The following is a 24,025-nucleotide window of genomic DNA, read 5'->3' as shown; positions in this document are numbered from 1 at the left end:
TTTTTATTAATCTGATTAATAATTATTTTCTCCCCGCATTTAATTTTTTTCCCCTCCCAGGTGGAGTTGCCGGAAGCTGGGGGCACCTGGGGAGGGGGCTGGGGGCAGGGGCAGGGCAGGGGCCGGGGGGCCTCTCTCCCTCCCCACGCCCCGGCCCCCCGGGGGCAGGAGGCTGCGGGAGCAGGAGCGGAGCCGCGAGCTGCAGAGCCTCCGCCCCTCCCCTCTCCCGGCCTCTCCCTCCTGCCCCCTTCTTGCAACTCCCCTTAATTTTATTTGGCTTTTCCATCATTGGGACTATTCTCTCTCCTTTTTTTTTTTTTAATTTTTAAATTTATATAAAGTGCCTATGTATGTGTGGAGCTGAGACTGGCTCGGCAGCGGCACAGAATGAGGGAAGACGAGACAGAGAGTGGGAGAGAGAGAGAGAGGCAGAGAGAGAGGGAGAGGGAGAGTGACAGCGGCGCCCGGTAAGTGTTTCCTTATTGGTTCAAATATGTAACTAATGGTCCGTAGCTGGGTGGCGGTTTCGAGATAAGGACAGCAGCGGCTCGTCTCGGTTAGAGGAGAGGGGGGCTGGCGGGAGGGGGCGTGCGGGCCAGCGAGGGGGGAAGTGGGGGTGGGGTGGGTGGGGGCCGGGCTGCCAGCGGTGTCCTGGTGTCACCGCGCGCCCTGGCTGGGGTCGGGGCTCCAGGCCGGGGTCTAGGGCGCCGACCCGCTGCGTGGTGCCCACCCCGTCCTTACCTAGGAGGGATCCGCGGCCTCCCGGCTACGGGAGCTAATGGGACCGGGACGGAGGGGCCCGGAAGCTCAGGCTGCAGGGCCGGAGCGAGCACTGTAGGCCGCAACCATGCCCCCCAGCAGAGCCGGCCCCCCCAGCCCCAAACAAACTTCGCTCGGCCCCCGCCGGGCCCGCGGCCCCCGCCCTCGCGGAGAGCGCGGCGGCCGAGCTCACACATGCGCAGTGCGGGCCCGGAGCGGGCGGCGGAGCAGGAAGAGCGCGCGGCTCGGCGGGCGGCGGGGCCTGTTAATTGGCAATTAGGGGGGAGGCCGTTGGCTGGTGCGCGTCAGCGGAGGAGGGTGCGCCCGCCCGCCCCCGCCCCCGCCCCCGCCCCCCCGGAGCGGGCGGAAAGCTGGGAGGCGGCCTGCACCGGGCGGGGCGGGGGCCGCGGGGCTCCAAAGCCTTCTTGTGCTGCGAGCCGGGGCCGACGCGCCTTCTCCGCCCGCGCAGCGCCCCCCACCCAGCCGGGGCACCGGGCGGGGACGGGGACGGGGACGGGGACGGGCCTGGGCAGGCCCCGCTGGCTGCGGGCAGGCCCGGGCCTCGCCGGTGAGCCGGGGCAGGGAGCACCCAGGCGCGCCTGGCCCGTGGGGCGGGGACGTCAGAACGGGGCGGCCCGGAGGGTCCCGGGCGCTCGGGATCCCCCTGATAATTGGTGCTAATGGCGAGCTGCACGGTCTTAACCCGACACACATGGTTTCATAACACAGTGGCTTAATTTCTTCCAAATGTACGTGGCCCTGGATGTGTAGCCGCGTGACATGACCCCGCCCTGCTCCCGGCCTGGGTCCGAGGCCGCCCCCCGCGCGGGTGAGCTTCCGCTCGCAAAGGGCGCCGCACGCGCGACCGCTTCCACGCCCGGGCGGACACGCCCCGAGCCGGGGGCGGGGGGGCGCGCAGGGGCGCGGGCCGGGCGCTGCCCCCGCCGCGGTCCCCCCGGGCGGCCGCGCTCCTCCGCCGAGCGGCGTGGGGGAGGGGAGCGCTCCTCGATTTCCTGTTTCAACCCTGACCCGTCGCCCCGGGGGTCGGCGCTGGGAGAGGGAACCTGTTTTTATCAAATTCTCGAAAAACGCGATCCGACTGCATTCGAATCAAAGCCCTCGGGTCCGGGGGACGGGGACTCTCCCCTCCCCTCCCCGCAGCCCCTTCCCTCCTCCCCTGCCCCCCCAAAAGTCCCGTCTCGCATCCGACATAAAGGCCTCCGAGGTATTCTCTCGGGGGAAGAAATGGCATTTTCTCTCCCCCTTCCACTCCCCCCCCCACGAGGACTTGTGTGTCGGCAGAGGCGTCTGCCGAGGGGCTAATTTCGTTCCTTGTTTACGATCGAGAAAAGCGCTTGGCTTTCCCCAAATGGGCCCAGCCGCCTGCTCGGCTGCCGCGCGCTCCGCCGCTCCGCGCCCAGGCCGGCAGCCACGCGGCCCCGGGCCCCGCGCAGGGCAGGGGGCGGGCGGGGGCCCGAGGAGGCCCCCACCCCACGCGGAGGCCTGGACGTGGGAGCCCCTCTCCTGGCGTAGTGTGGGAACCGCCGACCGGTGAGGCCTCTATTTCTCTCTTTCGCCTGTATTTTGTCTGCCCCCCACCCCCCACCCCTGCAGATGGCCGGCCCGACTGGGTGGGGGGGCCACGAGCCTCCTTTGTTCACACCCCCCCCTCTCGGGAAAACAGTTGGGAAGGCCACTCAGGACAGTGGGGATTCACCTGGGATAGTAGAGGGGCCCCCTCCCTTTGGAGGGGTGGGCCTGGCTAGGGCTGGGGTATTGATCTGGGCCCACAGGCAGCTAAAGAGACCCGCTGCCAGATTTCAGGGTGCTAGGGTTCATGGGTGACGGGTTAACGGCATCATCCTGAGGTGTCCTTGCATAATATTTTTCTCAATTGATTTTCTGTCCCTTCCTGGCTAGGGTCCCGCGGTCCCCCATGTCCTTCACCCTCCAGATCCTCCTCACGAGGCAGAGGGACGCAGAGAAAGCCTGGCAGCAGTTTTCTAGTCCGGCGAGGGGAGAAATCCAGCCCCGAACGCCAGCCCCTTCCTTCCCTCCTTACTTTCGATTTTCTTTTCCTTCCTTCTCCCCCACTCTGGTGCTCACACGGGAGCACAAGAGAGGCCACCAGTGGCACCGGCCAGCCTCCTCGTAGGCCAGGTTCCCTGTAAACGTGGTCCTTAGTGCAGGAAAGCCCTGGCGTGAGTATCTAATAATAGCCAGGGCCGCTGAGAATAGAATCTGGCCGGGGGACTCTGCACGCCGAGGACTAACGCTGGCAAGAAGCACTGAATCTGTGGGTCACGTTCTGGCGACGCTCCCTGGAGCCCAGGGCCCCTGGCGTTCCCCCTCGGAGTCCACTCTTTGGGCACCTCAGGCCTGTCCCTTGAAGGCTTTGTCAGCCCTGCCACGGGCTGCAGTCCACGCGCCAGTTCCTAGGCGAAGGGAAACCGGGCAGAGCAGACCCTTTCTCTCCTGGTCTGACAGTTGTGATCCCTACAAAGAATGCACCCTTGTTTGGAGAAGGCGGCCTGGTTGGGTTGGCTGTTGTGTTCCAAAACCAGGCTTCGTAGCTTTATACACTTATTACGTCTGGGCTCAAATGTACAGACTCCGACTTGTGCGTGAATATATACAGACTCATATTTCCTCGGTGGTTAATTGTACAGCACCATGCTTGTCCTCGCTCAAACACCGTTTTATGTGCATGCAAAATTTTGTTAGTTGGGATTGGGCTCAGGGAGGCACTGGGTGCACCCAGCAGACCCTCTCTGGGCACGCTCTTCTGGAAACGTGTGTGTGCACGCGTGTGTGTGCTGGAATCGGAGTATGCGGGTTGCAGGAACCAGCGGATGCCACGAAGGCTTTCTGGGACCTTCTTGCCTTCACTGTCCAAGCAGCTGGGCTGGGGCAATAGTGAATCCCTTCTGCTTTCTCTCCACCCACCCCACAACCCAAACCCCAAACTTCCCCAGCTCAGAGGCTGTTTACCAGGGAGCCCTGTGGTGTTGCCAGTGAGTTTTGTGGGGAACTCTGTGGGTGAGGTGGGTCTCTGCGCAGTTCTGGGCGGCTGGCTAGGCCCTGGCGCTCTAACGAACGTGGCTGGGACAGTGAAGGGGATCTGAGGGGTCAGGAAGGTGGCCTCTGGGCCGAGGCCGAGGCAGCCACTTGGAGAGGCCGGTGCAGAAGGCGAGACAGAAGGGGCAGGGGTGCGGAGAAGGTCTGGCTCCCGCTCGGCACCCCAGGTTCGCCTGCGTGGCTGTGGGGGCCGCTGAGGGGCCGTCTAGGCGCCCCCAGAGCCCCGGATCTGGGGACTGGAGGCGCCTGTTTCAGTTGTCCCTCGTCGCAAGCGGCCGGGGAGGAGGCTGCGGCCGGGTGGCTGGCGGGGCGGCCGGGCTCCAGCCTCCCCCCGGGCCTCTCCCGCCGCCGGTGGGGCGCAGGGCCCGGTACCGTCGGAGCAGAGCGGTGAGGGGACGCGGGCCGGGCCGCCAGGTCGCTCCAGGCCCCTTCCACCTCGGCCGGCCGGGCCTGGGGGCGGCCTCGCGGGGTGCTGGGGTGAGCTCGCCCCGGGCGGTGCCCTCGGCGGCCCGCGGCCTCGGGCTCGGTGGCGGCCGCCCCTGTTTATTGTGTCTGTGGGTTGTTTACTTGTTTTGTCTGCTGCCACCCTGCGTCGGAAACCCGCCAAACCAGCAAACACCCAGGAGAACAAAGTGCGGCGCTGCCCGGGCTCCCTCCCCTTCCCGGCACCCTGCTCCGCCGGCGCCTCCGCCCTCGCTCTCCCTGCCCGGGGAGGAAGCGCCAGCTCCTGGAACAGGGCAGCTGTTTATAGGGGTGGGGAATTATGGGGACACCATAAACCTCCGGGTGTCCTGGTGCTGGAGAGCCTCCGAGCCGCCTTCCCCTCGCCCGGGCTTTTCTTCCTTCCCCCTGGCAACTGCCTGGCCGAGGGGGCCACGGTGGAAGCCGAGGCCCCCTCGCCCCAACTCCTCCACGCCTTTCTGCAGGAGTTTTCTCTGAGACACAGGTTGTTGGGTTTTAAATCAGGGTAATGGTGGCAGATTCATAAAACTAGATAAAGCATGTCGTTCCCCCCGCACCCTCCCTTCTCCTCGGCCCCCCAAAATAGCAGTGAATTTAAGCAAATCCTACAAAATTAAATTGCCCCTTCGCTAAAGATCCTATAAATCTCCAGGCCCGCCAGGTGTAGAGTCGGAGAGGCCGCTGTTCGCCTCTAATTTTGCTCCCGGCTATCAAATCTAAAAGAGTATCATCGAAGTAAGTAATATTCTCGTTTCTGAAATTAATTCCCCCCTCCCCATCTCTCTCTCTCTCTTTTCACCGGCGCAGATTAAATGGTTCTCTCAGATCCCCAAACAATAAAGGATAAAATTATTTATAGGGAAATGAGGACGATGTTTCACTGTTGGCTTATTGTTCCAGAGCATAATAACATTTTATTTGCAAGTGGGAGAACTTAGGCCAGGGGGGGATAATGGGGGAAAGGAAAAGAAGTCCGGAGTGGCAGGGCACCCCCCCCCCCCACAGAACTCCTCCTGTATATAACTTCTATGACATTTACAATTTCCTCATGACAACTCACTGTGACGTCATAAATGCTGTGCTCCTGAATTTTACAATTCTCATAAACCTCCAAAGTGGGTCCAAGCAGTGCTTATGTGGAGGGCCGTAAGAAAAGCCAGGAAGTTGGGGGTCCTTTGGTCCCATTCTGGGGGCCAGAAATATTCTAAATATTATTCTCGTTCTTCATTTTTCCTCCTCGGCCAACCAGGGCCACTTGCTTCTCCTCCCTGAAATGTCACTCAGCATCTGAGTTCCCTCCCCATTCCCAGTGGGGATGAGGTACCCCGTGTCCGAAGGCTCTCTGGCATGCCCTCTCTTCCTTGGGACAGAGATGGGGTGCGTGGGGGCCAGGCCCCCCAAAGCCAGAAAAGACTTCTTCCAAAGGGAGCCCAGAGGCACTCAGGGCTGAGTGGGATGGTTCAGAGACGCTTGGGGTCTGCTTTACTTTTCAAGCTCCGGTTAGTGAAGTGAATTGAGAAGCTAAACAACTGCCATGGTGGGAGTCTGTGTCTGCTGAGGGTAGCAGCCCCAAGTGGAGTGGTGGTAAAGAAAGGTCAGGCGGAAGTCTGGAAAGAGAGAGAAGGAGGAGAGAAAATATGACGTGAGTTAGCAGAGCCTCTCCACGTACCTTCCTTCTCTGTTTAATTGCACATAAAGCAGAAGCAGCTTGGGCAGCCTCGCAACCCCTTAGCTCAAAAGAGAATTTGCCAGCCCAGGCCTCAGAGGTGTTTGGGGCAGTTAGTTCTCAGGCGCCTGATGTGCCCCATCTGGCCTCATCCCCCTTCGCCCCTCCCTGCTGACCCCCAACTCCTTTCAGCTGGCCAGCCTGGGCCTTGTCCCCGGAATATCAGCACCCCCAAATGGGATGCATTTCCGGGTTGGATGTGTCAGATTTCACCTTTCTGCAAGCGCCTCCAAGCCTGAACTTTGAGACAAGGAGAAACATTCTGTTTTGGAATGCAGTGTGTGTGGGGAGGCGTCCCCCACCCTTCCCGTGAGAAGCTGGAGGTGAGCTATGCTTTGGTGTCCCCAAGCACACCCAGTTCCCCGCATTCAGGTTCTCTGGCGGACTTGGAGACTCTCCTTGCACTCCTTTAACTCCGGATTCTATGGAGATCAAAGGAACTCCTACACAAATCACTGGGCATTTGGAGTAGGATTTATTTTTTTAATTTTTTAAGTTAAAAAGGTGTCTACTCATAAGCCAGTCGGGCCACCCCAGCAATAGCTCTAGAACAGCAAAGCCTTAACCAAACAGTGCGACTGTAAGGTGAGCTGAACAATTATTGAAACTGGGCTTTCTCTGCAAGAGGGATTTCAGCCCCTGCCCAGTGGCGCAAAGGGTGCTGGTCGGGCAACCGCCCTTCCCCTGCTCTCAAAATCAAGAATTGGCAGGGGTGAGTCAGGCGGCTGCCGTGGCTTCCAGGCAGCCAAGCGCCCAGGCCGAGAGCGCCGAGTCCTGCGGCTCCGGCTCCGGTGTCCAGGTCCTTGAGCAGCCTCCGGAGGCGCCGAGCTGTGGTTGGTGGCGCCGGCAGGCAGGAGTAGTGTGTGTATCTGTGTGCAAGGCTGGGTGAGTCACAGACATCTGCGCAGAGTTGGGGGATCTAGGGAAAGAGAGAAGACTAGCAAAACACCCACTAGCCAGGACCTCTGGCAAAGACTGTCCCCCAGCAAAAATTCCAGATCTCCTCCTCCTCGCTGCAGATCCCCTTCCTCAAGAAAGTTCTATGTTTGCCAGGGCAGGGTGGAGAGGAAAGGCAGGCAAGGTGAGGCCTGCCCACGAACCCCTTCCCAGCCAGAGTCCAGGCACACCCACCCGCTCCCCTGTTCAGAGCTACGCAGGCCCCCAGCCCCTGCCCTGGAGCAGGTTAAGGCTGGGGTAGGAGCGCTTGACTCATTCAGCGAGACCTTCGAGTGCGCAGCCTCCAAAGCACCCCTTAGCCTTGGGGACTCCTGGCCAGTGACTGCCCCCCAAGCAGGCCCGTGGCGCCTGCAGCAAGTTCCACTCCTGTAATTAGCGCTCATGAGAAGCATGTGTTTGGGGCTGAGGAGATGGGGGGACTGGAGCAGCGAGCGGCAACTTTCCCCCTTTATTCCTCTTCTGTGTTTTTTGAATTCTGTTTTCGAATCCACTAATTACAGCTCCGAAAGCGAAAATCTGCTCTGCCGCCAAACCCCCTCGGAATGCCTGATTCCGGAGGCCCAAGGGGCAGAGCAACTCGGAGACCTGCGGGCCTGATGGGGGTGTTCTCTGATTGCTCTAGGCTTGTTTTATAGAAACAAAGAACAAGTCCCCCCCCTTCCCAGAACTTGTGCATATTTACAGAGCTCAACTGCAGTTTTAATAAAACATCTGTTCTTGCTTCTGCTGATGAGTTTCCATAATTGTTTTCAGACAAATTTAACAGGAAAATATAAATATATTTAGAAAAACCCAAGTCCCAGCTATCCCCCCATAGACAGCCGTTCTTTCGCCAAAAAGATAAAATTAACATAAAATGAGAAAAGGAAAATATAATCCAATGGAGGGAAGATCGGGTTCATCTGACCTGCTCTCCCCCCTTGGAGCGAATCCTTCCAGCAAATTTCAGCTGCATAATTAAAGACCAGACTGAAAGAAGGAGGCTCCTTTTCTCAGGATGGAAGGTGATGGGGGAAGAGTATGTTGGGAATTAATTTTGCCGAAAATCTTTAAGCAGTGGGGGAATTTATTTGTATTTCTGCTTCCTCTTCTCTCCCCCTTCCAGCATTTCTGCCTCTTTCCCCCAGCAGCTGGTTTCTGTTCATTATAAATCCGCGAGACCTTTCAGTCTCTGCCCTCTGTTTAGGGACGTAATAAAACACTTAACTTTCCGGGGCTGAGACTTACATTCTGCTCCTCAGGTCGCCCACCCCCGCGCCCACTACTTTTAGGCCCCAAAGGAGACTATCCCCAACTTTGGGGGCCCCTTGCCCCTCCAGACTTTGTTTAGGAGGGGCTCAAGGAAACCCAGGCATCCTTGCTGGGGAGCTGCAGCACATGCTTCCCCAGAAGCCCCTTCTTTCTCCCAGGGTCCTTCCTTCCCCCACCCCCCACGAAAGAGATTTTAAAAATACATAGAAAATCAACACTCACTGAAAGTGAAACCTCATTAAGACATCCTATCTTCCATCATTCAATTTGTTGTACATTGCAACAATTTAATATCTTGAAGGAAATATCACTGACATGATTTATCCCTCTAGCAATCTCTCTGAAATGGGGGGGGGGGTGGAGGGAATTTACTCTCTCTTCCGGCCTTGCTCTACGTTACTCTGCTACCCTTAGGGCAGAGAAGAGGCTGGGGACTCAGAGCGGCTACTTGTGTCCAGGGTCCAGGGGTGCGCCGACCTGTTTCTCAGCTCAGCCCCCTGGGTCTCGCCCCCCTCCCCCCTAGTTCTTTCTCGCTCTACCTCTTGCCCTCCAGGGGGCCTGGAGCCCCAGCCAGCTGTTGAAAGCCTCTGTCCAGGCATGCCATGAATTCGAAGACAGCTGGATTCTAGAGCAAAAAGCAAGTCACGCTGGTGTCTGTGTTTATGTACCTGCCATGTCACCCCCAAACGAGACAACTCCTCTCAAAATTTCTTTCTTAACTTGGAACCCTCCTCTACCCTTTCACTTTTACCTCCTTGAGCAGAAGAAAGTATGGTCCAAGGAGGGGGAACCTTGATAAGTACAGGGGTCTTTCCCCCACCCTCTTAAATACCAACAATTTCCCCTCCTTTCTGAAGGATTGGGGCTGCACTTTTAAAAGCCAACACAAATTGTCCGGCAGGAAGGCTCTTCAGTCCCCTAACGAGGTTCATGTCTTAGCTAACATGTTGTCTCCACCAGCTCCTACACACTGTCTGCTTTTGGGTTCGAAACTTTATTTTTCCCCCCTAGCGACACTCCAGGGAAACCTTAACGTTACAGAAGATGAATAAACGAGTTTTTTCCCAGCGTAGTCCCGTTTATGGCTTTATTGCTACCCATTGATTACTCCGCTTTGTTACACAGAAGGAAAAGATCATAAAATCCGGCGACATCCGGGTTCTTGTTATAGCCACCCCCCCCCCAAAATGGTGAAGAGAAAATATGAGCTTGCCCTGCTCCCGTCGCCAGCCCCACCGCCCCCTTTGTCAACTCAGAGCATTCTCAGCCTATGTCACGATATCAAATTAAGTTTGGGTTAATCAGGAGAAAAACCCCATCTGCACACCTTCCGCTGCTTCAGTCCGCCCACTGCGGCTCCCTCAGAGCCTCGAACTCAGCTGCCTTTTCCTACCCTTCTCTTCCTTTTTCTCAGCCCCAAGGTGGAGAGAAAATGGGGGGTAGGGGCTGCTGGGAGGCCCGGCTGCACCAGGTGAGGCTGGCCCTGGAACCAGAGCTCCCCAGGAGCCCCTTGCTGGACTCTCCCCAGCCCCAGGGCTCAGGTCCAGGGGTGCCTCCCTTGGCTGGGGGCTCCTGCCTCGGGCAGGGGCTTGAGCCTGCAGGACGCCAACTGCCCTTCAGAGCCCCACCAGCTTCCCTCCCTGCCTGGATCCTGTGTGAATCACCCCACCAGCCCTCGCTGGCTCCAAATCATAAATTCTCACCAACATAAACAGGAGTTGATGTGTCTAGAAAGACTCTCAGAGTTCTTTCTTCTTCCTTCCTTTCTTCCTTTCTCTCTCTCTCTCCCACCTTTTACTCCTTTCTCTCTCTTTCCTATTGTATTTTTATACATGTTCCCTTTTTGGCAGAAATGCTGCAAGGGTTTCCCCCAAAAAGGGTGTTCTGAGGGGCAGAAGGGGGCTAAGAGGAAGAGGGAGCAAATACATGGCCCCTCTGCCCCCTTCAGCTCTGCCACTGTACCCTGAGGTCTCATCCTTCCCCCTTCAGACCTGCTTGCTCCCCACATCCCCCCTGACACCTCAGACTGTCAGCCACCCTCTCCTTCCTCTGAGCACCACGTTTTGTGCAGTTTCTGTGTACTTTTGATTTTTTTTTTAAATTATTGGGGGGGAAAATACTGGTCTAGTGATGAGAACTCACTGCATGGAGGGTCAAGCTAGGATTTCCTGTAGGATTTCTGGGGATTTCCCCCGAGCTGGGAAGGGGCTCTTCCCAAGGAGAAACCAGGACATAATTTCTGAAGGGGTGGGGGAGATAGAAAAGATGAAATCAGATTGGAAATAGAGGGATTTCTCCAGACCTGGCTCTGGCCACAGCACAGCAAAGTTAGCTGGGACTGAGAGATTTCCCAGCAGTGCAGCTCCTCTTCCTCGGGCCCCAAGGCCCTGCTGATGCCTGCTCACCGTCCTTCACCTCCAGATCAGTTCCCTCACATATATGTTTTTTAAAAAGAAATCCAAGTCTTACTTTCAAAGCACACACTTAGTCTCAACTAGGGAATCAACAGAAGCAGAAGCGATTTTTTTCCCCCTTCTTGACATCTGGCTTGCGATTGGCTGGAAGGGGGTCAGCTGACTTTGTCATTTTGTCTGTCCTGGATTGGAGCCGTCCCTATAACCATCTAGTTCCGAGTACAAACTGGAGACAGAAATAAATATTAAAGAAATCATAGCCCGACCAGGTAAAGGCAAAGGGATGAATTCCTACTTCACTAACCCTTCCTTATCCTGCCACCTCGCCGGGGGCCAGGACGTCCTCCCCAACGTCGCCCTCAATTCCACCGCCTATGATCCAGTGAGGCATTTCTCGACCTATGGAGCAGCCGTTGCCCAGAACCGGATCTACTCGACTCCCTTTTATTCGCCACAGGAGAATGTCGTGTTCAGTTCCAGCCGGGGGCCGTATGACTATGGATCTAATTCCTTTTACCAGGAGAAAGACATGCTCTCAAACTGCAGACAAAACACCTTAGGACATAACACACAGACCTCAATCGCTCAGGATTTTAGTTCTGAGCAGGGCAGGACTGCGCCCCAGGACCAGAAAGCCAGTATCCAGATTTACCCCTGGATGCAGCGAATGAATTCGCACAGTGGTGAGTTTTACAGCTCCGAGATATAAATTAAATAAACTGAACTGGCTTTATGACCGGCTTCCCTAGAAGAACGGGCGGAGAGAGTTTTTTATGGCCCCATAAAAACAATCACGCTCGTCTCCTCGCCGACGCCGAGACAGGGCCCCCTCTTCTGCCCCTCTGCTCGCCTCCTGCTCGCTGGCTCGCTGGCTCGCTGGCTCGCTCGCAGGGGCCTGGCCCCCTCGGGCCCTGGCGGATTGGAGGGCTCCCAGGCAGGCCGAGGGGGCAGGGACGGGGCAGGGGGCAGGGGGGCCGGGGCGGGGTGGGGGAGCCCCCCCAAGTCAGGCTGAGGAGCAGGGAGGGGGCAGAGAAGTGGGGAGAAGTTTGCAGGGAGCTGGGGCGCTGGGGAGGTGGGGGCGCCCAGCTGTGGAGCAGTGGGGCCCTCATTCCCCACTGTTGGGGGTTTTCCCAAACCCAGTTTTCAGACCTCCAGCTCTCTGCCTGGTTCTTGCGCCCCCTCCTCCCTCCCTGCCTCCCCGCCTCCCCGCCTCCCCTTTCTTTGGGACACTCACCCACCAGCTAGGGGGGGCTGGATGGAGTTGGGCCCCGGCTGTGCCCCCAGTGGGGGTGGGGCAGGGCGAGAGGGCGAAGGCTGGAGCCCGGGCCGGCAGCGCTGGCCACGCGGGCGGGTCAGGACCTCGCCAGGCTCGGCCGCCCACGGAGCACGCCTTGCTGACGGTTCTCAGTGTGTTCTGTGCCCGGGTCTCTAGGGGTCGGCTACGGAGCGGACCGGAGGCGCGGCCGCCAGATCTACTCGCGCTACCAGACGCTGGAGCTGGAGAAGGAGTTTCACTTCAACCGCTACCTGACGCGGCGCCGGCGCATCGAGATCGCCAACGCGCTCTGCCTCACCGAGCGCCAGATCAAGATCTGGTTCCAGAACCGCCGCATGAAGTGGAAAAAGGAGTCCAACCTCACGTCCACGCTCTCGGGGGGCGGAGGGGCCGCGGCCGACAGCCTGGGCGGGAAAGAGGAGAAGCGGGAAGAGACAGAAGAGGAGAAGCAGAAAGAGTGACCAGGACTGTCCCCGCCGCCCCCTCTCCCTCCTTCCCCCCTGCAACCCCCCTCCAGCTCCCTGCTAATCACACACTCTGTATTTATCACTGGCACAATTGATGTGTTTGGGGTCCCTAAAACAAAATTAGGGACTCAGATATGGACCTGGAAGTCAACTCTGGACCCCCTCCCTCACCGCACAAACTCTGTGACCACGCGCCTCCTCCTCCTCCTCCTCCTCCTCCTCCTCCTCCTCCTTGCTCCCTCGCTAGCTCGTTCTCGGCTCGTCTGCAGGCCCCTTCCCCCCGCCCAGGCCTTGGGGGCTCGTCCCTGAACCTCGCTTCACACTCCACGGATGACCCTCCAAACGAGGACTCGGCCCCCCACCCCCTCGGCGCCCCCACCCCCGCCCCTGCGCGGAGAGCAGCTCCCGGGCCAAGGCCTCCGCGCTCCCGGGCCTCAGGGCCCGGCCTGGCAGCCGCGAAGGCCGGGAGGCCCAAGGAGGGCGCGTCGTGGCCCCGCAGCAACCCCCAGGGCCTCCCCGCAGCCCCTGCCCGGCCCCTCTGCCCCAGCAAGTGCCCGGCCCAGGCAAATTGTATTTAAGGAATCCTGGGGGGGTCATTATGGCATATTACAAACTGTGACCGTTTCTGTGTGAATATTTTTAGCTGTATTTGTGGTCTCTGTATTTATATTTATGTTTAGCACCGTTCCGTGTTCCAAGCCCATCCTCAAAGGGGGAAAACAAAACAAAAAAAAAAAAAAAAACAAAACAAAACAAAACAAAAAAAAAAAAGAGGGAAAATCACAAAAAGGGAGGAAAAAAAAAAAGTGAATGACGTTTGTTTAGCCGGTAGGAGAAAAAAAGAAATAAATTCAAAAAAAAAAAAATCCCCTCGTGTTACCCTCCTGTATAAATCCGACCTCTGGATCCGTTCTCGAATATTTAATAAAACTGATATTATTTTTAAAAGTGGATATCGGGGATTTCTGTTAATTCGCTCGTGCGCCGGCCCGGGGCGAAAGTTGGAGCAGGCTCCGCGTCCGCCGCCGCCTGCAAGCCCCCAGCCCCCTGCGCTCGCCTCTCCCGGGAGGCGGCGGGGGCGCAGGGGCGCAGGGGCGCAGGGGCGCAGGCCGGGCCTCCCGGGCTCGGGGACGCGCTGGGGGGCTTCCCGGCGGAGCAGCGCACTCGCCCCGCAAAAAAGGCCGCAAAGGATCTCGCTGGGGGTGGGGGAGGCCTGGGCTGCTCGCCTGGGTCTGCAGCCCGGCACAGGCCTGCCTTCCTGCCGGGGTGGCCTGGGGTCCTGGCCGGGTGAGCCCCGCGCCCCCAGGGCCAGGAGGGAGCCCGCGCCCCGCGGCGAGCAGCCCCCGGCCCGCGCCAGGCCGACTTGCGAGCCGTGGCGGGGGCGGCGGGAGCCGAGGGCCGGGAAGAGCGCGGCTCCGAGCCCTTCGGCGCAGCCCGAGCGTCGCGGGGACATCTCGGGAGAGAAAGCCTGGAAACAGCCTGCGCCGGGGCGCCTGGCAGGCCTGGGACAAAATCCCTCCTTCCCAGGGCCCGGCCCGGGTCGGGCCCCTCGCTCCTGCGCCTCCCCGGCCTCCTCGGCCTCCCCGGCCGGCGGCGGGGGCGCAGCCCGACCCCGACCCTCGCCCGGCTCGGGCCTGGTCTGCTTCGGCCCAGCCGGAGCAACCCGAGTGGGCCTGGGGGAGCGAGGACGGGCTCTCCCGCAGGGAAACAATCCGCCAGAGTTTTCCAGACCTTCCAGATCCCCGCCAGCGCCCCCTCCAGCGCCTCCGCCGGCGGGGGGGGGGGGGGGGGGCAGGAGGGGGCTTCTCCGGGCAGGGGCGGGGATTTCCTGGGGAGAGGCAGGCAGGAAAGACTGAGACGTGGGGCTAGGGGAGGGGGTCGGACGGGGGCGGGAGGCTGCGGAGCCCCTGGCCTCGGGCTGCCAAGGTGCCCCAGGCGGGGCCCTGCCCACCTCCTGCACCCGCCCCCCCCCCCCCCAGCCAGGTCCTTCCCACGCCTTCAGATAGCTCGGAAATTGCTCTCCTGTGGACCTCCTGTATCTGGGTCCCTGGAAACCTGTTCCAGAGGCCTTTTCCAAAAAGGGCACAAAACAGGCCTCTGCCTCTGCCCTGCTCATATGATATCCGTGGAGGCTTCAGGCTTGCTTCTGCATGTCCTCAATGAACATCTATTTTCTATCCCCAATATGTGGCATAGGTAGCACATGAGGGTCACACGCAGGGATGCAGAGCAGTCCTCCAAGCCCATTGTGTCTGATGCTACACACACACACACACACACACACTCTCTCTCTCTCTCTCACTAGGTGCCACTCTGGGGTCCCAGGATGCTGAGGTCTACTCAGCTCCCCCTACACATCCTCACCTCCAGGCTCATCCCAGACTTCCCAGCACTCTCAGCTTCCTGACCGCCCCCCCCCCCATCCAGTTCTGCTCACTCAGGACCCTCCTCCCCTGGCAGGCATCTTGTCATCTTGTCCACCTCCCCAGGGACTGGGTTCCCTTCCCCACGCTGACGGTCACCTCCTCAGCAGTAGCAGGGCCTTGGGGCCTCCAAGGAGAGGGGACTTCCACCCTTGGTTGGGAGAACCTGGGATAAATCCCGTGGGATCTCCAACCTGGGCACACTCCGCCCCAACACACACACACACACACAGAGACCCCTAAAATCTCCTTTTCCTCAGCCATTCTTGAAGATCAAAAGACTCTGGGTGTGGGGAGGACAGGGCTATCCGCTAGTGCTTGCACCCTAAGCAAGACCTCATCTTTCCTTAAAATTAAAAAGGCCATTTCAAGGGTTTGCAGCAGCAGCAGCAGCAGCAGCAGCAGCAGCAACCAGCCTTCCTACAGGGTAGAAAATCCAGCGGTCTGAAGGCGGGCACGCAAGCCAGCTGCAATCCTCCCAAGTCGGCACCGGGTGTCGCTGTGGGCTCGTTGTCCCGGCTACCCCCCAATTCCAAGAACCATTTTTTTTTCTCCCCCTTCTCTCTCTCTCTCCCTCTCTCTCCCTCTCTCTCTCCTTCTCTCTCACTCCCTCTCCCCCCTTGGTTGGGCTTTGCCAACATATCAAGATGCGTTTCGCCGGCTTCCATCACTAACCTCCCGGAGGTCATCAAGCCAAATTTATGAGTGGCCGCTCCAGTCACGTGACTCTATTTAAGGCTCCCTTATTTGGGAAGAGCGCATAGGATAAAGAAAGAGATATCTCCACCTATAAATTGTGCACTTTGGAGAACAAAAAACCCCTCAACTTCAAAGAGTCACAAATCACCCTTAATCAAAAAGGGTGCAGAAAATTTTTTTTTGGGCCCTCCCCGCCATGAGCTCCTACGTAGCCAATTCATTCTATAAGCAGAGCCCCAATATCCCTGCCTATAACATGCAAACTTGTGGGAACTATGGATCGGCCGCAGAGGTGCAGGCATCCAGGTACTGCTACGGTGGATTGGACTTAAGCATCACTTTCCCACCGCCTGCGCCTTCCAACTCTCTCCACGGGGTAGACATGGCAGCCAGCCCCCGGGCTCACCCCGACCGCCCCGCCTGCAGCGCCGCGGCCGCTCCGGGACACGCTCTGGGCAGAGACGAAGCGGCTCCTCTGAACCCCGGGATGTACAGTCAGAAGGCGGCTCGCCCAGCGCCGGAGGAGCGAGCTAGGAGCACTGGGGAGATCAAAGAGGAGCAGGCGCAGACAGGGCAGCCCGCCGCCCGGAGCCAGCCACCGGCCCCGCCACAGATTTACCCGTGGATGACCAAACTGCACATGAGCCACGGTAAACTTTAGGACTTCATTTTGCGCGCTCGGGTCCGCCTGGGTTTTATAGGCCATGCGGGGCAAATAAAGAAAAAAAAACCTGCGGCCATAAATTTTACGATCCAGGCATCAATGGCTCGTAAAACTGTCCACTAAAAGGCTTAGAGGCTGTGTGCGCCCAAATTTACGACGACATAATTGGATCATAGGAACAAAACGTGTATAAAAGGCAATATTCAATTTTTGGGGGAGAGGGAGGGAGTTAAAAAAATAGAGGGATCTGAAGGGTGAGGAGCGCGGGGCTGCAGAGCGGGGATCCCCCCCAGGCTCCCTCCCTCCCTCCCCCGTGCAGCCGGCGCCCGGCCTGGGCCGCTCCGGAGGCTTCCAGCGACTCGGGAGGGGCGGGAGGGGGGTCCCCGGAGCTCGGTCTCGAGGGTGCTTATTGTTCGGTCCGAGCCCGGGTCTCCCTCTCCCCCCAGCCCTCAGCCCCTACAGGCTGCGGAGTGAAGGCTGCGGTGCAAAGTTCCTGCCGGGCCGAGGCGCCTCTCCCGGGCGGGCCGGGCAGGGCTGGGCCGGGCTGCACCGGGCGGCGCCGGGCTGCGCCGGGCCGGGCCCGCCTGCGGCCCGCCGGGCCTGTGCCGGCCGCTCCGGGCTCCCTGCGGCCGGGGTGGGGGCCTGGGCCGGGGCGGGCCGCTGGGGCGCTGCTCCCTATTCACCCCTCCCTGGCTTGGGGGGGTTTCTATTCCAGAGACGGACGGCAAGCGGTCCCGAACCAGTTACACGCGCTACCAGACTCTGGAACTGGAGAAAGAATTCCACTTTAACCGCTACCTCACCCGCCGCAGGCGCATCGAGATCGCCAACAACTTGTGTCTCAACGAGAGACAGATCAAGATCTGGTTCCAGAACCGCAGGATGAAGTGGAAGAAAGATTCCAAAATGAAAAGCAAAGAGGCTCTCTAGAGGCGGGGGGGCCGCACACAGCGCCCCGAGCCCGCTTTCCTCCCCGCGCCTTTCCTCCTCGGGTTTCCTCTGTCTGCGTCTGGGGCACGGCCGGGCGGCTGGGCACCGGCTCGGCCTCGCAGACAAAAGCGCTTCCCCCGGCTTCCCGCACCCTCGCCCCTCGCCCAGCCCAGGGCCCGGCGGGGCGGCCCGGGCTCCCTGGGTCCTGGCGGCCCGGCCCGGGCTCAGGGCGAGCGCCGCCCGGCCGCGTGAAGGGGGGCCCCGCGGCCCGACCCCTCGGCCTCCCCTGCCCTTTGTTCCCGGCTTAGGCCGGCGAGAGTGGTTGTGCTTGGCCGAGTGGGCGCCGGACTCGGGGTGCTTCGGTGTAGCGACTAAACTCCACGTTCGGTCTTTAAATGATTTGCATATGAAAGGGGGGAGATGACTGAAGGCCCGCCTAGGGCCCCCCGGTTGCCCTAGGCTCTCCAAACCTTCTCAGCCACCCCTCAGCCCCGTAACGTCTCCAGCCTGCGCCCTCTGCATGCCCTCTCAGGCCCCCCGCCTCAGCTCACCAGCTAGCTCAGCTCTGGGGGTTCCCTGCCACTGGACCCCAGCAAGCAGTCCCAGAGGCTCCTGGCTGCCCACTAGTCCCTGCCACGACTCTGTGCCCTCCTGCCCCATCGCTGTTGTCCAACTATTTATTGACTCCAGGTCTTTCCTGAAACTATATTTTGTCATATCAAATAAAGACAAAGAGAGAACAGGACCAAAGACGCAGCGGTCCTCTCTGTTGGGGGCATGTATTGGGTAAAAGCGTCTAAATGGGCTATGGGACATAGGAGAGGCCCACAGCCTCTCGGCCTCTTTGTAAAAAAAAAAGAATTTTTAGGAACTTCTAGAAGGATTGAGGGCAGGGAGGTGAATTTGACCTCCTTTCCAGATCCCTGGTTCCCAGAATGGCCTTTGGTGGGGGGGGAAGGGGCGGGGGGGGGGCATCTAGCTTGTGTGGACTGGCTCTTCCCGTGCTGTGGCTCTCCGGGGCTTTCAGGCCTCTGCGCCCCATTCCCACCTTGGCTGGGTGGATCTGAGGCCTCTAGACTGGCACCAGCCCCCACTGCATGCCAGGGCTAACCTGCAGGGACTGGGGGCTCCTTGGTCGTCAGACTCGGGCCCTTCTGGGCCTCTGAAGATCTCTCCCAGGGCTAGGTGGTCTTTGAGGGACCTTGCTGGACATAGAGGGAGGGCTGCCATTTGGTCCCAGAAAGAGTTGGTGCTGCTTGGTGAAGGGGTCTGTGGAGCTGGAGAAGGTGTGTCTCTGCCTTTTATGATACTGGGGGAGATGGGAGGAAGGAGGGCAACCCACAGTGTACCTGCCTAGCAAGAAACGTTCAGACTGTTCCCCTCACTCCTAGGGCCTAAGGCTATGCAGGACAATTAGCTGGGCAAGGAGCTGCATAGACTGGTGCCTGAGTCCTGTCTGTTTGCCATCATTTGTCTCACTCTCTGGGATTTTGTGTGGAGGGGGAGGGTGGGCTAAAGGGAAGGGGGAGGGAGACAGATAATTCAGGTGGTGCCGAGGCTGGCTGAGGCCCACACTCTGCTCTGCTCCAGGCTCCTGGGATGGGATGGGGGAGGAAGTACTTTATAGGAGAAACAAATGTGGGAAGGGTCCATAAAACTTTACTGCATTTCCTCTCCCGCCTCCCACAACGGGGTGATTTCCTGGAGCCAAGCCTAGGCCCCCCACACTGGGGGAGGGTGCGGTTCGGGAGCTGGGCTAGGAGGCTGCTCTTGAAGCCAAGAGGGAGAGGGAGCAGAGAGACTCTGGGGAGGGGCAAGGGGAATATTTATGATTATTAATGCTGATGCTCCTAGGATTTATTATAAGGACTGACTTCTCTGCATCCCACTGCCTAAGCTATGCATCTGTCATTTTTTTAAAACCCGAGAGTCTTTCCTCACCCCGTGCCTCGCACGCAGGAGGTCTCAACAAATGTTTATTGATCCGTGCCCATCGCGACGCCCTTCCCTCGCGCACTCAGGCCAGGCTGGGGCGCCTGCGGGGTCTGTGCCTGACTGGCACTCAGCAGTCCGCCGCCCAGCACCGACCCGGCTCCCCTCTCAATCCCTCGCTCTCGCTCTCCCGCAAATAAAATGTGTAATTTTCTTCAGGGAGTTATTTTAATTTTTTCTCCATGCTGAGCAAAACTATTGGGCGAGCGGTGAAGCGTGGAGAAGCACTGGCGTCTCCAGTGGGTAACAGTTAACTAAGAAAGAGGCCGTGGCGCCCGCCGTCCCACCGTCCCGCGCTGCAGCATCCCTGGTGCCGAGGCCCCAGCTTCCTCCCCAGGGGATGCACCGGGCTTTGCCAGGGCCGGGGCGAGGTTGCTCGGAGCCGTCGCGGGCCCAGCAGCCCGCCGTGCACTAAAGGCCTCCTTCCTGCAGCGCTAAGGCCTCTGTCCCTGCAGGAGCTGGACGGTTGGCTCAAGTTGGCCAGACTTGGGCGGACGCCGCCTCGCCAGCCTGCCCCCGCCCCTCCTGTCAGCCTGCGGGCCTGCCCCAGGCCCCAGGCTCTGCTGCAGCGTCAGCTGCCACCGCCCAGCCAGAGGCCTCGGACACCCTCCCCTACGTGGGGACTGGGTGCGGCCCAGACCCTGGCTTGCTCCCTGCGCGGAGGCTCCTGCTTCGAAGCCTGGGGTGGATCTCCCACCAGCCAGCCTCCTGGAACAATCCCCAAGCGCCAGGACTTGGCACTGCTCTGGGAAAGTTAGTGGAGGGGCTTCTGGGTCCCCAGCAGAGACCAGGGAGCCTGCCTCCCAACTTTGCCCTGAAGCCCACCCCCTCTGGCAGCCAGAAAAAAAAAGGGGAAGAAGCGTGACTTACCTTCCCGGGGGAGTGGGAAGAGGGGGACACGACCCACTCTGAGCAATTAGAGGAGAGAGGAGGAAAAAAAATAGGAGGAAAAAATATCAACACGACCTCGAAGGCGACAGGTCCTTATGGAAATAAGTAAGTAAATAAATAAATAAGGATCCACCCTCTCCCCCCTCCCCACCCTGCAAGGGGGGTCTGGGGGTGGGGCAAGGAGCAGCACAAGGGCTTTTTAGTGTAACTGAGCATTAGAGAAATACGCACGGCTTCTATGTGAATTTAGGAGTTTGAAACTTTTGGAGGTTATTTATGTGAATGGCCCGAAGGCAAGCCCGTGAGTGGCTCTTGGGGGACCACGTGATGTCATTAAACCAAGTTTTATGGTGTAGGGAGAGCTGACAAACCCACAATATATTTACATCATATATAATCTTAACTGTCCAGCCACGCAGCTGCTGGTGAGGTTTAATGCTAGGACAGAGGGCCCGGCAGTTAGAGGGGATTACGGCGCTGGGGATGATGGTGAGAGGTTACATCTTCGCAAATGAATCCCAGGCGAACGCTGTAAGTTAATTTTCTCTCTCTCTGACCCTTTCTCCCGTTTACCTAATCCCCCTCCCCGTGATAGAAGGCAGTTCCCACTCATTAAGGGGAGGGGAAGGAGGCCGCCGGCATTCCCAGGCTAGGGTGGGAGAGGAGTAGGAGCCTGGGAGGGCCGGGAGCTGTCTCCTGTGGCCTGGCCGGCCCTCCCCTCCCTGCCCTTTATTCCCTCCAGCTGCAAGGCAACTGCGGTGGAGAGAGGCCTGGGTCCCTTAGAGCTTGGCCAGGTCTCCCTGGCCCCTCTCCCTCCTCAGTTGGGAAGAAAGGCTGCGGCAGACACCTGGGTGTTCGGGTCTGTAGGAGCGTGCAAACTCTGGGCGCACGCGCAAAGTGCGCCTGGGGCCCTCCCTGGGCTGGAGGGCCCGGGTCGGCCCTTGGGCCAGCGGCTCAGCGTCCAGGCAGGTGAGGCAGCTGGAGAGGGAGGCCAGGAAGGCAGGCTTTGGGACTTCGGAGCCCACAGGCTGCGACCTGCGACGGCAGAGGCATCTTAAAGGTGGCTGGCGGAGCCCAGAGAGTCCAAGCGTTTTCCCTTTCCCCTCCAGCAGGCCTGGGGGGCGTCTGTCCCAGCGTCTGTAGTCTGGGGTCGGAGTCGGCGGGGCCAGTGCGCTTTCAAGCCACCTCCCCCTAGTTGTTGGGTCTTTGCTAGGGTCTTTGCCTAGCCCTTGCCTGAGATAAAAGTAGGCCCCGGAGGCCTAGCCATCCCCGAGGTGAGGAGAGTGTAAACGGTGGAGAGGGAGGCAGGCCCGGCTAGCCCCCAGCCCTGGGGGGAGAGGGGCCTGTGGGGGCCGTCTGGGGCCGAGTTCTGCGGCCGCCCCCGCTGGGCGTCCCTAAAGGTTTCTGGGAAGAAGCGGTGGAGGCGTCGGGAGCCGGAGGCACGTGTCCTCCACACCTGCCAGTGCCTACCCCTCCCCACGGTCCCCTGAAGGGCTGACCCCGGGGGCCCGGGGGACCGTCCAGGCCCTGGGAAGGGGGGGGACAGCGGGGGCAGGGCAGGGAGCTGGCCTGCACCTCCCAGAGGGAGTCTGGGGGACGACGGGGCTGGGACGGGGAGGGAGAGGACGCAGTGCCGCCCCCAGGCACCGAGGAAGGGGCGGGGAGCCCAGGCCGACTGGGGAGGGGGAGGGGAGCCGGGACCCAGGACTGGCAGAGCGGCGGCCTTCCCCAGCTCTGCACCCCTGCGTGAGGACTCCCGAGGCCGGCGCTCTGGGCCTCCGGGGTCCCCTCCACACCTTTATGTCCCTGGGAAGCGGGAGGATCCCAGACGATCTCCCCAGTAGCCCAGTCAAAAAGTGACCTCGCAGGTTCTGCTCTCTCACCCTCACTCCGAGCTCCCCACCCGTCTGTGCGGGAGGGGTTTGCATTCAAGCCTGGGGAGGGGGGTTAGAGGGGGTTTTCCTTGCCCCCCCCCCCCAGCCTCCCCAGGGCTTCAGGGAGCGAGTGAACTGGTCTTCAAGGACTTCGGCAGGTGCCCCACACCCAGGCAAAGGCGGCCTTCCTGGCCTCTTGGCCAAATCGCAGCCCCAGCCCCTTCCTCTGGGGGAGCCGGGTGGGTGTCTCTTAGGGGTTCTAGGACTTCCTCATCTCCTATTCTATTTCTTAGGCTCAAAAGTTCCCTTTAAATATCACCCCTTCTTCCTACCCCAGTGATAATAGATCATCCTTCCTCACAAATAATTTGTGTGGGCCAGTTTTTCTTCTTCCTTTTTTTTTTTTTTTAACGTTTTGTAGGACAAATCTACAAATGGAAGAGAGACAAATATAAATTGGGTCTGAGACTCTTGGTTCTCCACCCCACTCCCTGCACTCGATTTTGGGGTCTTCCTGGAGCGGGAGATGGGCGATCAATCAAGTGCCAAGGTGCCCCAGTCAACCCGGGAAGCTTTTAATTTTGTTCCTAGGTCTTTAACCCTAGAAGAGGTCAAATAACCAATCAGAAATGCTCTAAGCAGGGTCACATGGCCCACACCATCCAATCAGCCAAAAAGTACTCGGGTCTCTGTGTCGCCCTTCCCCTCAACTGCTCTTCCTCCTTCCCTCCCTCACCACCTCCTTGAGCTCCTGGGTCCGCCCTATCTCAGATACCTAGGGGAAGAGCGATGCTGAGAATATCCTGGCCCCTCCCTTTGTCCCTGAACTGCTTCTGGGGTGTCTTTGGCTTGCATCCACCAGTTCTAACAACGTGCTTCGAGGTCGGTCTCATTTGCACAGGGATTTGACATTGTGGGGGTGTCCTCTGGATCATTCCCATATTCGCGGGTCAGATCCTACCCAATTCACTGGGCTTTATAGGTGTGGACTCTAGATTAGGGTGTACAGTGGGTGTGGATATGAACTCCAGCCCTGAATTCAAATTCTGACCGTGATTATTGCCTAAACACTTACCTTGCACCAGTTTGCATTCTTTTCTGAGCCTCCTGGGGGTCAGCTGGGAGCGATTAAAAACGACCTTTTTTTGATTTATCTTTCTGGAAGTGCCCAGGAGCCGTTTATCAAAGGACCTCTGATGTGGTTGGAGAAGGGAGCAGAAGCGGAGACTTTTTTTAAAGTTGTGTTTGGTACCTTTAGTTTGTTGAATAACTTTGAGCCAGTTGAAAAAGGGATTTGGAAAAAAAGAAGTGAGCACAGAAAATCAGGATCCTCCCTAGATATATTATAAACAGTTGATGAATTTAAATCCTTTTCCTTTGCATTCTTTTAATAATAATAATAATAATAATAATAATAATAATAATAAACAACTACGTGATGATCCTGTGTTCTGGCCAATAGCCATCCAAGGGCACAGCCACCAAAGATATGGATTTCTGGGTTTGTGTTTACGTGGGTCAAGTCAGAACAAGCAGTGCGTGAGAAACTATTTCTGAACCAGGGCCTCTGATGACACAGAAACTGTGCATGTAGGACAGAGTGCTTGTGTTTCCTGAACACTTGGGCTGATCCCTGAGCCAATCCACTCGTGGGTCCAGACCCAGACATTTCTCCTTCCGGTATCCTCCAGTCTCCAGGACTTTGTTCCATGGTTAATTTTATGGTTAAGCTCCCCTTCCCTCCCCTTCTCTTGATCTGCCCTCTTTGGGCTGATTTGAGGGTTAGGAGCTCTGATGGCCTGTGCCACCCAGACCTCCAAACTCTCTCTGGGGGCATCAAGGTTTCAGGGGTGGAAGGAATAACCCAGTTGAAGCTGGGCTTTGTCAGCACTCCTCTGCTTGTTGGTCTTCCGGGTGGGCCTGATTTGGGGACAATGCCATAGAACAGATGGGAAGACGGAGGATGAGAAGTCAGAGGAAGGGCAGCTCTCCTCAGACATGGAGCCCCCCACTTCCCAAGTCAACTTCCACCACACAGCATCACTGACCTCTTTCATGAGTTAGAAGTAGAGCACGCAAGCTTATGTTTCCCTGGTGGGTGGTGTGCTGGTCTTTGAGACCAACTTTCTCCTCCAGTGTGGGTCTCTCACACTGGAGCTTCC

The 24,025-nt window shown here is 58.8% G+C and overlaps 3 protein-coding genes and 1 long non-coding RNA gene across 5 annotated transcripts in view; 3 read left to right on the top strand and 1 right to left on the bottom strand.

The window, feature by feature from the left end:
* The first annotated feature begins 349 nt into the window (after positions 1 to 349).
* On the top strand, positions 350 to 13,424 carry HOXC6 (homeobox C6). Of its 2 annotated transcripts, XM_072765155.1 has the most exons (3): positions 350 to 467; positions 10,985 to 11,330; positions 12,080 to 13,424. In XM_072765155.1, the coding sequence occupies exons 2-3, from the start codon at positions 11,177 to 11,179 to the stop codon at positions 12,382 to 12,384; spliced, it is 459 nt and encodes a 152-aa protein (XP_072621256.1). In that variant the 5' UTR covers positions 350 to 467; positions 10,985 to 11,176; the 3' UTR covers positions 12,385 to 13,424. The 2 variants fall into 2 exon arrangements, with proteins under 2 accessions (XP_072621256.1, XP_025855844.1); XM_026000059.2 differs by lacking the exon at positions 350 to 467 and having other exon boundaries at positions 10,916 to 11,330.
* HOXC4 (homeobox C4) overlaps positions 384 to 24,025 on the top strand; it is a 36,766-nt gene continuing 13,124 nt past the window's right edge. Inside the window, exon 1 of the mRNA XM_072765153.1 lies at positions 384 to 467. The gene's annotated coding sequence lies outside the window, so the exon portion shown is untranslated. The remainder of the gene's footprint in view (positions 468 to 24,025) is intronic.
* Positions 5,188 to 10,659, bottom strand: LOC140599861 (uncharacterized). The gene is made up of 2 exons (XR_012002844.1): positions 10,536 to 10,659; positions 5,188 to 6,944 (listed from the first exon to the last, which is right to left on the bottom strand). It is a non-coding gene; the product is annotated as an uncharacterized lncRNA (long non-coding RNA).
* On the top strand, positions 15,482 to 17,833 carry HOXC5 (homeobox C5). Its single transcript, XM_026000060.2, has 2 exons — positions 15,482 to 16,162; positions 16,892 to 17,833. The coding sequence occupies exons 1-2, from the start codon at positions 15,709 to 15,711 to the stop codon at positions 17,104 to 17,106; spliced, it is 669 nt and encodes a 222-aa protein (XP_025855845.1). The 5' UTR covers positions 15,482 to 15,708; the 3' UTR covers positions 17,107 to 17,833.

The sequence above is a fragment of the Vulpes vulpes genome, chromosome 8 (genome assembly GCF_048418805.1).
Source record: "Vulpes vulpes isolate BD-2025 chromosome 8, VulVul3, whole genome shotgun sequence".
NCBI lineage: Eukaryota > Metazoa > Chordata > Mammalia > Carnivora > Canidae > Vulpes > Vulpes vulpes.
The sequence above is the reverse complement of the archived record's forward strand: the minus strand, read 5'-3'. Positions and strand labels throughout refer to the sequence as shown.